This window comes from Phyllostomus hastatus, unplaced genomic scaffold, assembly GCF_019186645.2.
Source record: "Phyllostomus hastatus isolate PE091 unplaced genomic scaffold, TTU_PhHast_1.1 phas_scaffold_182, whole genome shotgun sequence".
Lineage (NCBI taxonomy): Eukaryota > Metazoa > Chordata > Mammalia > Chiroptera > Phyllostomidae > Phyllostomus > Phyllostomus hastatus.
In genome coordinates this window covers 2,924,371-2,939,340 of record NW_025334013.1, presented here as the reverse complement: position 1 = coordinate 2,939,340, position 14,970 = coordinate 2,924,371, and the positions used below count along the sequence as shown (strand labels likewise).

Here is a 14,970-nt window from a genome sequence, read left to right as displayed (position 1 = left end):
GCAGTAGGCCCACAGGGAGCGGAGAGAGGGCATTCCATCTCTTGGCTCCTTGGGGCCTCCCTGGGGCCTGGCTTGCACCTGGCACGTCCCTCGTCCCCGTTCCCCAGCTCCCACAGGGGTGCCCTCCCTGGGGAGCAGGGCGCCGGCCCCTCGAGGGGAAGGGCTGCTGGGGACCAGGGAAGCTGACCCCGCCACTGGCTGAGCCTCAGTTGCTGTGACTTGCAAGTGGATAGCACGGCCTAGGGTGCAGTTACCAGAGCCGGACACTGGGTGGAGCCACAATCTCGGTCCAGAGTTGCCCATCAACCTCCCCCGCGATTCCAAACTCTGGGGAGCGGCTGGGCCCCACTGTGCGGGATCAGCCTCTGTGCCCCAGGTAGTGCAATTCTTCCTACGACGTCACCCATGTACCCCCTCACTTCATCGATCACCTGCCCCACCCAACCTTCCACGCCCTCCCTCCCTCCCGCGTCCAATTGCCAGCCACTAACACAGGCACCAGGCTGCTCACGGCTCTTCCGTCTGTCCACTCACCCCCCTCTGCTCACCCCCAACGGGGCGTGGCCCCTCCCTCTCAATCCCCTCCCACCAGCCTCCCAGCTGACTTCTCCCTGTCCCTCAAACCCTGGCCCCTGTCCACTTCCTTGACCCCTGGCAGCGCCCACCGAGCAGCCGGTCCCTGCCCTCCACCTCCTCCTGACCCGGGCTGCCCTCCGCAGACTCGGAGCTGCCCCTGGCCGGGCTGACGCTGAGCCCAGCGCCTCACACGTCTGGGGAGGAGCAGGGACCGTGCCTGGCTGCCCCCCATATGCCCCACCAGTGTCAGGGATGGAGGGGTGTCCGCCAGCGGGTGGCGCCGACACAGCACGCACGTCAGAGACCCGCATGCACACCTCGCCTCACGAACCAGCTGGAGCAGGGCCACCGGCCCCCACACCCCGGTGCCAGCCTCGCCCCCACCCACGCACACTCACAGGTTGGTGCCCCGGTAACGGCCCGCTCAATATTTCATGACTGACACTCAGCGGCCTGAATTATTCACCCCGTAACCAAGGCACACAGGGAGGGCTGGGGTCCCGGGGATCGAAAGCTGGAGGGGCCACCGCCCAGGGCCCGCTGGGCTCTCTCTGGGGGTGCCCAAGGCCACGCAACCAGCTCGGGGCACCAGGTCTGCCAGGAGCCCTGCCCCCCTCCCTGCAGTCCCCGCTTGGCAGGTGTCCATGACCCAGGGGTGCCCAGCAGCCTGAGAAGGCCTGAGAAGCTGGCAGGCAGCAGGGCCCCCGCAGCTGGGGCCCCCGGTGTGGAGGAAGTGCTCCGTGGCTGTCCGAGCCCCGCACTGTTGCAGTGGGTGGCTCAGCCTCGGTACTCACGAGCCCCATGTGGGAGTCACAGCTGCAGCCTGAGAGACCCCAGGGCACGGGGTAGGTCTGCTGCTGGGCCAGGGTGGGCAAGGGGGTCCTTGTTACCTCAGCTGGGGGCCAGGGGCGTGGGTGCCCTCGTGTAATAACACTGTGGATGGACAGAAGGAACACATTAATGAGGGAGGGAGGGATTGACAATAGTGGTGGTAGTAATAATGATAATAATAGTCGGTAATAGTGGCAGCAGGCACCCTCTATCGATTTCTCTGCCCCAGGACCTGTGAGGAGCGTGGTTCACACATGCTCATCTTGTCCTTGTAAAATGACCTGATGAGGTAGGTGTCACCACCGTTTTCCTCTTGCATATGGGGAAACTGAGGCACAGACAGCTAAGATCACTCAGTGAGAGAGAGGCACAGGAGGACCCGGGTGTGGGGAGGACCTGGCTGAGCCTCTTCAAGCCGCGCCAAGCTGTCGTTGGCCTCTCCAAGCCGCCCGGGAGGTGGAGGCGACATTCCACCGTGAGACACGCACCGGAAGCCCTCAGCTTCTGCCTGGTGCCAGGCTGCCTTTTAGGGCCCCTCCTCCCCGTGCCTCTGTGCAGCGGGGCGCTGCTGGCCCGGGTGCCCCAGCCTCGCCGAGCAGGAGTCCCTGCCTACAGGAGAGGGGCGGGGATCAGGGGACCTGTGGAGTCCACCCTGGTCCAGCCCATCAGGCTGCAGCCACCGTGACCACCTAGGGGGGAAGCGGTCTGCTCGACGCAGCCCCTGCGCCTTGCCCTGGCCTCTGCTCACCCCCCGGACTCTGCAGCTCACTGCACAGGGCCCCCGAGAGCTCTTCGCCCTCCCGAGCCTCAGTTTCCACATGTGGCAAATGGGCACAACAGCTGTCGGGCCTCCCCATGTTCCTCGTGCAGAACGGAAGAGGGAGCTTTGCAAAGCTGCGTGTTTTTCCTTTGAGGAAAGAGTGCTGCTGTCACTCCCTCCCCTGCCCTACCCCCCCCACCCCCCAGGCCCACAGTACCAGCCCTGATAGGACGAGGCTTGCACATCCTCATCTGGCCTGGCCACGCCCTAGCAGGTGCCCCGCCCCCTTGGAACACCCACTCCTCCCGGCTCCCTGGGGCGGGCCGCACAGGCCTGTGCTGGACCTTAGCCCCTACTCCGCTGACCTCCAGATGTCGGGGTGCCCCCGGGCCTCCTTCCTGAGTGCACTCTCCCCCTGGTGAGGTCATCTACTTTCCAGGGTCAGAGGCCACCTGGACTGGCTGCCCACATCTCCCCAGCTTGGGCCTGGAGCCCGCACCCTGCCCCCACCTCCGCCCACTCGTCCATCTACGCACTGGCCCGGCCCCTGGCCCTTCCCGTGACCCGGGTCACCCCCCGCAGTTCTCCCTCGACCCCCCCTTCCCTCGCTGCCCCTCACACGGCTGAGGTTCCCTAGGAGTGATCGCAGATTTGACTGTGTTCTTCCCCTCGGGGGAAAGGTGACAAGAACACACAGTAACCACTAAGCAGGCCTCCCTCCGGCGCAGGGAAGGGGCAGAGAGTGGGGAGGGGCTGCTGGAAGTCTCTGTCCGGGATCGGCGCCAGCTCCTTGTTCCCGTTGCCACGGGCACAGGGTGTGACCCACCCACGGGACGAGACCGGGTCCCACAGCATTTTCAGGGCGCCCAGCGCCCGTCATTCCCGCCCCCGGGGCGGGTGGAGAGGACGATAGTCTGTGGTGCAGTAAGGCTGCACTGGACAGAGCGCCCCACGGCCTTTGGGGGTCTCCCTCTCGTGCCCTCCAGGCACACCTCCCGGCTTGTTTGAAACGATCCCACATGAGAAATGCAGCCTGACTGAGGAAGGTTCTAGAACAGCCGGCTTTACGCCCAATTCATCGGCGAGCCTGGACTATCTCACGAGGCCTGCTCTTCCCTGCAACTCTGCCAGGCCCCGGGCTTCCCTGTGGTCCTCAGCGTGTTCCGGTGTAAGCCCCCTCCGGCCTGGCCGGCACCCGTTCTTGCCGCCGGGCCACCGCGCTGGCTCTTCGCACGGCCGGCCCCTTTTCTCGTCTGGGTCTCAGCTTGGCTCTCACCTCCTCAGAGAGGCTCTCTCTGCCCCTCCCTCCGAGGAACGCACCTGTCACTTCCTACCCAGCGCCCCCACTTCAGGTGACAGCACCTGCCGCCCTTGAATCGTCTGGTGCACCCGTTTCGTTCATTCTAGGGACACGTCACCAGGCTGCCGGCCACATGCCAGGACGCGCAGAGCGGAGAAGGCAGCGGCGGCGGGCCCCTGAGAGCCCGGTTTCACGGGGGCTGCCGGACCGCAAAGCGCCGCACGCCAGCAAATAGGCCAGAACTTCTCGGCACGCGGCACATGTGCCTGCCCCGGGTCCCTGCTCCGTGTCCTTGCTCGTCCCCTGCCAGTCAGCTCCACGGGGCCCAGAGGGCTCTCGAGGTCCCGGGCTGACGGGGCTGGGTGCTCCGTTGCTGCTCGCTGGGTGAGCGCAGAGGGACGGAGGCGGGTGGCCGGTGCTGCCCCTGCACACTCGGCGGCCGCTAGAGCAGCGTAGCTCCGCTTGCCGGAGGGGCCGGGGAGGCCCCGGAGGGAGTTGTGTCTGCGGTCACTCGCAGCCCGAGCTGAAGGCGGGGCCACACAAAACCTGGGATCCCAGACCCCGCGTTCATTTGACAGCAAGGCAGTGGAGTCAGGCGCCGGGCACAGAGGAGGGGGCGGGGGTTCGCTCTCCTTGGTCCGAGAGGCAGAGGGCGGAGACGCACAGACACGCGTGGAAGGCGGAATGCCGTGCCGTGCCCGGGGGCTGGGGAAACGAGGCGGGAAGGCGGGGGGCGAGTGTGTGTTGCGGGGCACACTACAGTCCGCAAGAGCCAGGGGCAGGCGGTGTGGAGAGGCGGGCGGGGCAGAAGCTTGAACTTGACAGAGGGAGGGTTCTGGGGGCAAGGGTACCAAGTGGAGGGGGCAGCCAGCGTGCAGGCCTGGGGGTGCCGCCTGGAGGAGCGGAGTAGGTGACGGGGCAGCAGCGGAGGCCAGGAGGGCGGACCGGAGTGTGGAGGGCGTCTGGGCCACTGTAAGGAAGCAGCTCCCCTGTGAGTGGCGGGCAGCCTGTGGCTGGACAGGACGAGAGGGAGGGCTGGGGCGGGGGGAACTGTCAGGGCCCCCGTGACCTGACCTGACCGGGAGTCAGGCCTGGACCGGGAGTCGCGGGTGGTGGCTAAGGCTGTTCCCCCCATGGGAGGAGCTTCTCCCGACTCCACGGGTCCCTCCTGTCTCAGAGCCTCCCCCAGGTCAGGGTCCCCGACGGTGACGGGCCAGCTCAGGCTCTTCCCCAGGCACTGCTGCCCCGGTGACCTCCGCCAGTGCCCAGGCAGACCTGGGGGGTGGTAGCTGAGAATGACCGAGCCCCCCACTGCTGCCGTGACGGAAGCGGATGTCCAGCGTGGAAGGGGCCGAGCTGGGCAGGCGGAGCCTCTGACCTTCAAAAGGGGGGCCGCTCTAGGGGGTGAGCCACTCAGTTCCTGCTCAGGATGGGGGGCTGCCTGCACCCCGCCCACTAGGCTCTGCAAGCAGCCAGGCCCCATGAAACTTTGCACTAAGAAGGGGAAAAGGGGGTCCTCAGCAAACTTGAAAGGCCCCAAGGGACCAGGACCCGATGGGAACAGGAGGCAGACCCAGAGAGGGGGTGCGGCGAGACCCACAGCGAACCCGTCATGGGGCCTCAGCAGGTCGGCTGGCCTCCCCGAGACCCCCTTCCTGCGTCTGTCGGCCCCACGAGGCAGGGGCGTTTGTGTGGCCCACCGATGTGTCCCTGGCCTCAGGGTACTGCCCAGCGCGTTGGTTGAATGAGCTGAGCTGCGAAATGGGCTGATTGCAGAGGTCCTGCCTCTGGTGGCTGCCAGGCTCACGCTACTGCCGAGGGCCGGCTCCCAGGGGACACTCAGAAGGGAGGCACTGTTCTGCATTTTCCCTGACTCCCGGCCAGGGCACTTTCTGGTCTCCGTCCTGGACTGGGGAGGTCTCGGGTGCAAAAGACGCTCGCAGGGAGCGGGGGTCGGTACAGATCTTTGGGCAGGCCGGTTCTCCAGCTGGCTGCGACTGGCCGGGCATGAACCCCGGGGGAGGAAGCGCCCGGAGCCCCAAACCCGTCCCCCCAGCCTTGAGATTCGGGCCAGCGGTCCTCGCAGAGCCTGGGGCTTCTCTCCAGCTCAGAGTAAGCATGAGGTGGTCCCGAGGCCCCAGGACCCTTTGGGCAGGGTGGTCAGGAGCTCTGCGGGCTGCCGGCTACTCACGCACGCTACTGGCCAGGAGGGATGGCCCTCCCCACCCAGGGCCTGAAACAGCCCGGCCAGCTCCCACCAGCCTCTGTGCCTCCCGCTCAGGAGAGAGGGAGCCTCTCTCTCCAGGGGCCTCAGTGGAGGGTCCCCCACGGCCGCAGACTCCAAGGTCACGGTAGCAATGCCTTGGCCTCTGGGAGGATTTGCCCAATGGATGTACTGGAGGAGGGGCCGGTGGGTGGGCGGGATCTCAAGCCCTAACGGACACCCGGACGTGCAGCCTGGCACTATCCGGGCCCTCCCCTGAGCCTGCCGGCTCCCCTGCTGCTCCACAGCCTGCCATCGCCATGGCCCAAGGCCACCCGCAGCCTCCCCAGGTGGGATCGAGTTTCCCACTGGCAGGGCTGGGAGCCCTTCCTCCCTCAGCCACCCGCCAGGGAGAGCTGAGCCCTTGTGAATAATTCACAGGCTTCACGGCGGGCAGAGGCTCCCGAGAGTGAGAGCAGGGCCCTGCAGCCCCTGGCCCGGCCGCCTGGGTCCCCGACGGTGCCCTGTGGTGCAGGGCGGTCCCAGCCTCCCCCTCCCCAGGCCCCCACCCTGGGGTCCCCAGGCTCCGAGAGCAGGAGTCTCCACCCCTGAAGTAGGAGGCCCGGTGGGGCCCACCCCTCCCCTACTGGCAGTCCCCGCCCCCCAATTCCCAGCCACCCCTCCTGCCTGAGTCTGGCACCCGCACAAAAGCGCCTCCTTATCAGTGGGGATGCTCGCACCGCTGGTGCAGGAACAGAGCCCGAGCCCTCTGTCCACCGCCCTGAGATTCACGGTGGCCTCTGGGGGGCTGGCCGCTCATCAGTCCAGGCCATCTGGCCGGAGTCTGCCCGGCCCAATCACAGCCGGCACCCGGCAGGGCCTGGGAGGGCTCGGGGTCCCCAAGGCCCCAAGCCGGAGAGGCTGTTCTGGGGCACAGCCAGAGCCACCTTCCCCAGGCTTCTAGGTGAGGAGGGGCCCCTGGGGTCAGCCTGGGGCTCCCCCGCTGCTCACCAGGCCTCCCCAGCTCCTCATCAGCTCTTGTGGGGGCGGGTCAGGAGCCTTCCCAATGGTCCACACGGTTTAGACTTAACTGGCATCACCACCAGCCTGGCTTTGGGGAGCCTTTATGTGAGAGAGGGGGGCTGGCAGGTGCCAGAGTGTGGCCACAGTCTACCCCTCCCCTCTTGGGACCTCTGTGTCCTCAGCATTGACAAGGGGAGGGGTCAGGAGCCTCAGAATCGTCTCTGTGGGGGTGGGGGTGTCACAAGGGCTGGTCTCCAGCTCTAACCGGAGTCGGAGTCCAGGGCCCGGCGCCCTAGGGGTGCCGAGGGTGCCAGGTCGGCAGCCTGTCCTCGAGGGTCTCAGGGCCTCCTCCCCTAAGCCCTACCGCCTGTGGCGTGGCCTGAACCCTAGCTTGTCCAGAAGCAGAGAATTCACAGGAAAGTTGTACCACAAGGCCCCTCGAGGGATGGCTGCGAGGAGAACCCCTGGTCTGGGAGGCACGCCTGCTGGTCCCCCAGTGAACCCCAAACCAGGGAACCCCTCGCTTAGTGAGAGGACGGCAGCCTGGCCTGGGGTCTCAGGGCTGCCCTACCTCCCCGCCCATGGGCCTGGGCCCAACAGGCTGCTGGCCACAGCCGCCCTGCCAGGAGGCCACGGGGCCGGGCCGGCCTCCTGCCTGCTCCCTGGCGGCCAGTGGCCCTGCAGGTGCCCGTGGTTGGAACCTCTCACCTGGTGGCTGCTATTCTCAGGCGGGGCCTTCTGTCACCACTTCTGTCCTAGGCACCCACTTGTACTGACAAAGGTCACTGGTCCGAACCCCCACCTGGCGGGTCCCGGGGGACTCCCGTCACCCCGGCTGCACCTCAGACCTGGCTCCCTTCCTTCCCCAGGACCCCCGAGTCCCCTGCTGTGCACTGAGCTCCCTTATTGCACAGGCCCGAGCCCACCCCGAGGAGACCCCCACCCACTGCTCAGCCGCTCTCTCAGCCCAGCTGCTCAGGCCCCCGGGGGTTTGGGACCCCCACCGCCTTGGTGGTGGGAATGGGCTGGGCGGCCACAGGAAATGACCTGCTGCTCTGTGGACGGCCTGGCCAGAGGGCTGGAGGGCCAGAAGGGGTGGGGGTCTGAGTGGTGTCCCTCCACAGCTGCCCGATTGCCACGCTCCTTCTCTGTCCCCTTCCTCAATCACCAGGGGTCTCGGAGAGGCTCTCATTGCTGCACCCCATTCAGAGCCGCCTTGCAAAGGAGCTCGGGCCAGAGCTAGAGGGAGCCCCCGGGGCAGGCTGATGCGCACCATGGTGGGGAGCAAGGGATTTCGGCCTGGGCGCCCAGCCTCCCAGGGGCAGCTGCGTGCTGGGGGCCGTCTGCCTGCAGGGCTGTGGGGCACGTGACCGTGGGCAGCCTGGCAGGAGGGGAGAAATCTCAGCTTGGGTAAGAGCAGTGTCCGGCCCGGCCCTGTGGCCCCGGGAGTGGTCACTCGCCAGGCATGCTGGAGGGGCATGGCAAACGTCAAGCACCCCCGGAGCCCTGGCCAGCCCCACCCAGCGGCCCCGGGGGGAGGGGTGTCCTTACTCAGGGTGGTGCCCGATGAGAAGCCTCAGGGAGGGGAAGTCTCCTTTGGCGGCGGCGTAGTGGACAGGCAGGGCTCCCGTGTCTGTGGCTGCGGTGGGGTCCGCACCGCCGCGACGCAGCAGCCAGTCCACCACCTCGGGGTGGCCGAAGCGGGCAGCCAGATGCAGGACTGTGGCACCAGAATTGTCTTTGTCCTGTGGAAGGAGAGCCCGTTAGTCCTCGAGGCCAGCCCTGCCCCCGTCTCTGGCGCAGGACCGGAACCCGCGTGGGGGCAGCCCTGTCCAGGAACTTCAGCTCACGAGTGGCATCGCCAAGCCGTCCACGGTGGGCTTTCAGAGGATGGCGGCTCACCACTGTGACGTGCTGGCTGGAAGCGGGCGCTCGGGCTGTGGCATCCTGCTCGTCCCAGCAGGAGCTCCGGCGTCCTGCCAGCACCCTCCCCTGTCACCCGGGTGGGTGCTTAGGGAATGCCTGCACGATGGAGCCAGAGCGGCCGGACCAGCAAGGGGGCGCTGCTGGGGCCATACCGGGTTGGTGTCAGGACCACTGGGGCGCCCTCTGCACCCACACCTTTCTCCCTTCCTCCACCCATCCCCAGGTGCCCACGGGGAGGGGTCTCCAGATTGGCGTACCTCCGACAACCCAGTCTTCCTGCAGAGCACTGTCCCACCCCCCCACGCCGGGGAAACAGACTGCCTTCTTGCCCCGAGTCCGTGCCCTCTGGGGCAGTAAGCAGGGCCTCGGCAGTCAGCCAGTGGTGGCGGGTGTGGGCTAGAAGCAGCCCCCTGGGAGGTGCTTAGGCGAGACCCCCTCCCAGGTACCCCAGAGGGAGTGGGGTGACGGTCTGGGCCCACAAGGGTCCAATGTGCTGTTGTGGACACCCAGGTGTGTGCGTCTGCCATGGGAGGGGCTGGAGGGGGCTGCTTACATGACCTGGGTGAGGAGGACATGCACCGGGAACCCAGGGGTCTGGACTCAGAGGCCGGCCGGCCAGTTTGGGAGGGTGGGCCCGAGCTCCTGGCTCCAAGCCCGTGGGATGATGGAAGTGAGCAGGGAGCTGGGCGTGGGCAGTGGTGAGAGGCGGGCACGGTTTACTAGAATCGGGAAGGACGTGCCCGAAGAGGGCACTGTGGGGACAGGTGTGGCCGAGGCTCCTGTGCGGAAAGTGAAGGGGAAGGGGGTGGAGGGAACGGGGCCCAGGGCACGGCTGGTAAGGCGTGGAGGCTGCGGGGCCGGCGGCGGCGGGCCAGCGGCAGCCGGGAAGGAAGCAGGGTGTGCAGGGTACAGTGTGGGGGGTCGGCAGTGAGCAGCCCGGGCAGCTGAGGACGATTCTGAGACCCCCTCTGTGTGCTGGGATGCCCGGGCAGGGCCAGGAGTCTGGCTCAGCCTGTCCCCTGAGCCCAGGGGACAGGGCTGGCTAGAGGTCACCCAGAGGGGACAATGGTGAAGGATGCCCTGAGTACCCAGAGGGGACAATGGTGAAGGATGCCCTGAGTCAAGCTCTTGAGGAAGGCCCTCAATTCCTCTGGCCTCAGGGACTGGGGGGTCCGAAGCTCCAGGGGTCCTGCTGGCTCCGGCCTCTGGGTGGGGGTGGCAATGAGAAGAGGACCCCCAGGCCTCTGGCCTCTGGCCTGTCCCTGAATCTCCAACAGTCACGTGGGCCCCAGAGGCCTCAAGGGCTGGGGCCCACCCCCTAAATCTGCTTATCTCTCCGGGCTGAGCGGGGCCAGGATCCAGGTCATCCCCCCCCCACACACACACACTTCCACCTCCAACACCCAAGCCTGCTGGGGCTCCAGGGTGGGAGAGCTGATAAGCTGGGCACAAGGCCACCGGCTCGTCCACCTCCTCTGAGGCGGCGAGGGAGGCTTCCGGCCAAGGCTGGACACCGGGATCAGGGAGGCACGCCACCTCCCAAAAGAGTGGGCATGGGCCGTGTGCCAAGAACTTTGATAACAGAGCCATCCGGGAGATAAAGGGCCAAGCCACCTCACAGGAAGGGTGGCAGGGGGGCCTTGCCATCCTGAGGGCAAGGGGGGGCAGGGGGCTGGCCATCTTTAGGGCACAGTCAGCCAGCTCAGTCGCTCCTGCCTCTCCCACATCCAGGGTGCCCAGCAGCCTTGCTTAGTCTTAGTGGTCTGGTTCCTCCCTCCACTGGCTTTCCCCAAAGACCAGAATATCTTCCCGGTCCCCCACGGCAGCCTCCGAGACCCTCTAGGACCTGGCGTGGAGGCTTCCCCCGCCCGCACCCCGCTCCCAACGCTCGCCTCTCTGCATGCGGCTCGCTCTGCAGGACAGGAATGTGCGTGCCCCGGAGCTTTGCACTGACTGTCCCTTGTGCTCGGAACGGACTGGCCACCCGCTGCCACTTCCTCCTCACCGGCCAGGCCTCCCCGTGGAGGCCACTCCTCAGAGGGCTCTTTGCTGGCCGCCGTGCCCAGGCAGCTCCCCGGTGCATCCCACCACGTGGCCCAGCGGTGGCGGATGGTGCCTGGTTTACTTGTTGCCCTTGTGGGTCTGCTGTCTTTGGCCACGGAGGACTGGAAGTTGGGGGGAGGGGCGGGGCAGGAGCGCTCCCGAGCTCGCAGGCTCAGTGCTGTGGGCTCTCCGTTTGAGGCAGGAGAATCACACAGCAGGGCCTGCGCGGCCTTCTGCTCAGGCTCGGGAGGGGCCCCGTGTGCCGCAGCCTGCGGGTGGGGTCTCGAGGCAGGAAGACTCGGGCTGCGCTGGTGCAACAGCTTGGATTTGGGAGGCCGGAAGGGAGGCCAAGATTCCGGGCCCTGAGGAGACCATCATTGCCGAGGTCCACCACCATCTCCCCTCGCCTTAGCTAGCCTTGAGGACACCCCCCTGTCCAGCTGGGGTGGGCTCTCAGGCTCCGCCCAGCCCCTCCAGGCCTAACCCTGGAAGACACGGGCTTGCAACCCCTGGCCAGGCCCCCGGTGCCCCACGCACCGTCCAGGTCTCCCTGCGTGCTGTGTTCCCTGGGCCCAGTCTAACTGCTAGTCTGGCTGAGCCCCGTCCCCTTCTGGTTCTCCATTGCCTGGGCACTTGGCTGGGCAGCGGACAGGACTTGACCCAGCACCTGCCCAGGTACTTACTCTACACCCAGGAGCCCACCTCACCCAAGCCCTCTGAAAGTAGCTCCGAAGCAAGTTCGGTTGGGAAGTGCCCAGCCCCACCCACTCTTGAATGGTGGGGGTCTCCAGGCCCGCACCGGTCCCGCGGAGAAAGCCCCTGGGCTGCCGCGGAGGGACTAGGACCCACCTGCACTCTGCAGCCGCCCTGCGAGAGCAGCCACTGCAGGCAGGCGAGGTGACCGGTGGCAGCGGCGTCGTGGGCCGCGGTGGCGCCGTTCCGCGCTCGGGCCGTGGCGGGCAGGGCGGCCTCCTCCACCAGGAAGCGCAGACAGTGCAGCTTGCCGGCGCGGGCCGCGTGGTGCACGGGCAGCGCGTCCAGCGGGTCTCGAAGCCAGGGCCCCAGCTGGCCGGCATCGCGCAGGGACTCCAGCGCCGCCAGCTCGCCCTGCCGCGCTGCCTGCAGCGCCTGCTCCAGGGCCATCGTGCCGCCCGCGGCGCCGCGCCCCGTGCTCAGCGTGCTCCCCCGGGCGCCATGCGCCTGGCCTCGGACACCGGGAGACCCGCGGCTCCGCCGTCGGGGCCCTGCGGGTTGGGAGGCGGAGCGGCTGCTGGCTGGGCCTCTGCTCCGCGCTTCCTCGCTCGCTCCGCTCCGCCTCCGCTGCGCTCTGGGCCCCGGCCCCCGCGGCACCGGACTTAAGCCTCGGCCCGCCCCCCGCACCACCTCCGTCCCGCCCAGCCTGCCCTGCGCACCGCCCCTCGGGCCGGACGGCCCTGCCTAGGAGCCAGGTGGCCAGGGAATTGACTCCGACAGGTCCCTCTGGGAAGTGTCCAGGACTGGGTTTCCAGTGGTGAAAGGGGTGCTTGGATCAGGGGGACTGCAAGGGCAGAGCCCCAAGGCAGGAGCAGGCCTGCGTGCCCAGGGGCTCCGGGTCTAGGCCCCAGGTGCAACGGCGGCACGCCCCTCCTCCTCCGTAGCCCCACCAGACTGCGGGAGCTGCTCTCAGAGCCTCCAGCGGGGAGGGGGGGAGAGAAGGATTCTGGGTCTACAGGGGTGGGTCCAGGGAGCACCCAGAGCTGCTTCTGGGGGGTGCGGGGAGCTATCCGTGAGTTCGAGGGGCCGGGTCTCCCAATGGAGAGAAGGAGAAGCGGGGATGCACAGGCTGACCGCAGTGGGCAGGTTCGCCGGAGCGGTGACCAGAGGGTGGGGCCGGCGCCCCTCACAGAGGGCCTAGGAAGGCTCCGGGGGTGGGGTGGGGGGAGCGCACGTGGGCCGAACCTCGCTGCCTGCTGGCCAGAAGCCCTCGCTGGGAGCCCAGGAAGGGCTGCAGGGAGGCGAGGGCTGCGCGGCTGTGGGAGCACAGCGGCACATCCTGTGACTTTGAAACAGTTTGTGCCTTGCCTTCCGCCACTCCCCCACCTCTCGCTGGAGCCCCGCGGGGGCCTGGCCTTGGGCTATTCCACCCAGCACCTAGCCAGCTGGCGCAGGGCAGCGCCGACCTGTAGGGCGAAGCTGTTTCCAGGAACCGTGGGAGCCCTAGGGTGGGATTCTGCGCGGCCACGGATACCATTCCCCGGGATCGCCACGAGGTGGCGCTGTGTGGGATGGCCCTCGGCGCTCCAAGGCACCTGAGCACCAGAGTGGCGGTGGGAGTGTGGGGGTGTGTGCTGAGGTGGGTGTCCAGTGACTTCCCCCTGGCCAGACCAGCCTTCCTCCCTCCATGAGACCTCTGGCCCCTCGGGTCTGCAGACAAGGGGAGGGAGGCGTCCTATCCTGGCAACCCCCCCGCTTTGTATTCCTGATGCCCCCCTGGAGCAGCCCTCCTCCAGCCCACCCGGCGGCAGCGGGCACACCCTGAGGTGGCAGGGGTGCTGCAGGACACAGAGCTGAAACGGCTTGTCCTGGGCGCCCCTGCCCGTGCCTCCTCCACGGCCAATGTCACATTGCGCAACTCATGGCCTCCACTCCCCAGGTGGCTGCCCTGTCCCCGGACACCCCCATCTGTCGTGGGGCTTTGTCCTTTTGGGAGCCAGGCCCAGGTGATGGGCGGCTGCTGTGGCATGCGGCAAAGCAAGAGCCCTTGAGCCTCCCTGTCCCTGTTATGGAGGGATGCCTCGGTAAGAGTCACACGGGGGCACCCTTCCTTGCTTCTCCGACTCCTGTAAGGACGCCGCCCAGGCCCGGGCTGAGATCTGGGCCTTCTCAGCCCTCTCTGGGCTCCCACAGTTCCGCTGGGTCCTCGCCAGCAGCCCGCACCGCAAGGACGCATTCCCTCTGCCCACTGCGCCTCCACGGCCTCCCACCCTCCAGAGCTCAGCTTGGGGACCCCCACCCTGGGAGGCCTTCTCTCATTCCCCTGCTGGGCTCAGGCCATCCGCCAGTGGTCTCCCTGCACCCAAGGGTGGGGACCAGGGAGCACCGTGTCCCCACTGTGCCCTAAGTGGCCCCGGCTTCCCTAAGGCCTGAACCCACACCCCCTGGCACACTCAGCCGACTCCCCCACGTTCCCCAGATTATAGAGGACCCCCTTCCTCCAGGTAACCGGCGAACCCCCAGGATGCTTGGGTGGAGAGCAAAGGTGTGTCACCCGCTCAGAGTCCTGCACACAATGGGAGAGCGGAGGGGAGACTGAAAAATGCGGGGGGAACTGGCACTGAACAGGGAATGTGCTCCCCCAACCCAGGTCCTCAAATGGTGGTCCGAGGCACGGAGGGGGTGCTCTAGGGGGAACCTTCCACCCCCGCCCCTTCTCCCCCGGGGCCAGTGTGGAGGACCCCCAGCAAGGATGTAGAGCTGGTGCAGGTGGGCTTGTGGGCACGGAGCGGAGGGAGCCATTGCGGTTGGAGTGACCTGGGGGACATCAGCGAGTGGTGCACAGAGTCCTTAGTCCTTTTCTGAGGCTTCATAGGAACCTGGGCTCCAGGGTGCAAGGGGCACAGGGGCTGAGGCACCCCAGGCCCTGCAGGCCGAGTGGGGTGTGCGACTTACTCTCCTAGTGAGGACGGTCAGGGGGTTAAGGGAGGCGAGAGCCAAAAGGCGCTCAGCTCTGCGCGGGACAGACAGGTGCCAGTGGGTGCAGCTTCCTCTCACCCGGGTCGGTGTTCTGACCCGCCCGCTGGTCTGGGGCCTCGAGGGGGATGGGGTGGGGGGAGCACGGGGCAGGAGGACTTGGGGCAAGCTGAGGGGATGGAGACTCCGCCGTCGTTTTGCGGGGGAGGGGGGGCAGGGGCAGGTCCAGCACCCTGGACAGAGTCTGTTTTGGCTGGGCCCCAGGGCTGCCCCGCCCCGCCCCGCCCCCGCCCCCTGGCTGGGTGGGTCTGCCCTCCTCCGCCTGCGGGTCCACCGGGCGGTCGGGGCCGCCAGGGTGGCGGTTGTCCCACCAGCCGGTTGGGGCGGGCGGCCCCGAACAGATGGGCGGGGGACGCCCAGCGAGTTTGCTGCAGCAACCGCCGCGCCGCGAGGAGGCGGGCCCGCAGCCTCTGGGGCCAAAGCCGGCAGCCGGACGGGCGCCCGCACCCGGGACCGCCCCACCCTGCTGGGCTCGTGACCTCCGCCAGCCCCGCGGGTGGGAACCGAGCTGGTGCCAGCCGAAATGAAAACGAGCCCCGAGGCCTCCTGGGTCGCGTGGGCTTCTCTGGGCCTCAGTTT

The 14,970-nt window shown here is 67.7% G+C and overlaps 1 protein-coding gene across 1 annotated transcript in view; it reads right to left on the bottom strand.

Annotated features, from left to right (window-relative positions):
• Positions 1–11,967, bottom strand: part of ESPN (espin) — a 30,368-nt gene extending 18,401 nt beyond the window's left edge. The window contains exons 1-2 of the mRNA XM_045859838.1: positions 11,512–11,967; positions 8,245–8,438 (exon numbers count right to left, since the gene is read on the bottom strand). Of these exons, the coding sequence (XP_045715794.1) occupies positions 8,245–8,438; positions 11,512–11,805 (488 nt within the window). The 5' untranslated portion in view covers positions 11,806–11,967. The remainder of the gene's footprint in view (positions 1–8,244; positions 8,439–11,511) is intronic.
• Positions 11,968–14,970: the final 3,003 nt, after the last annotated feature.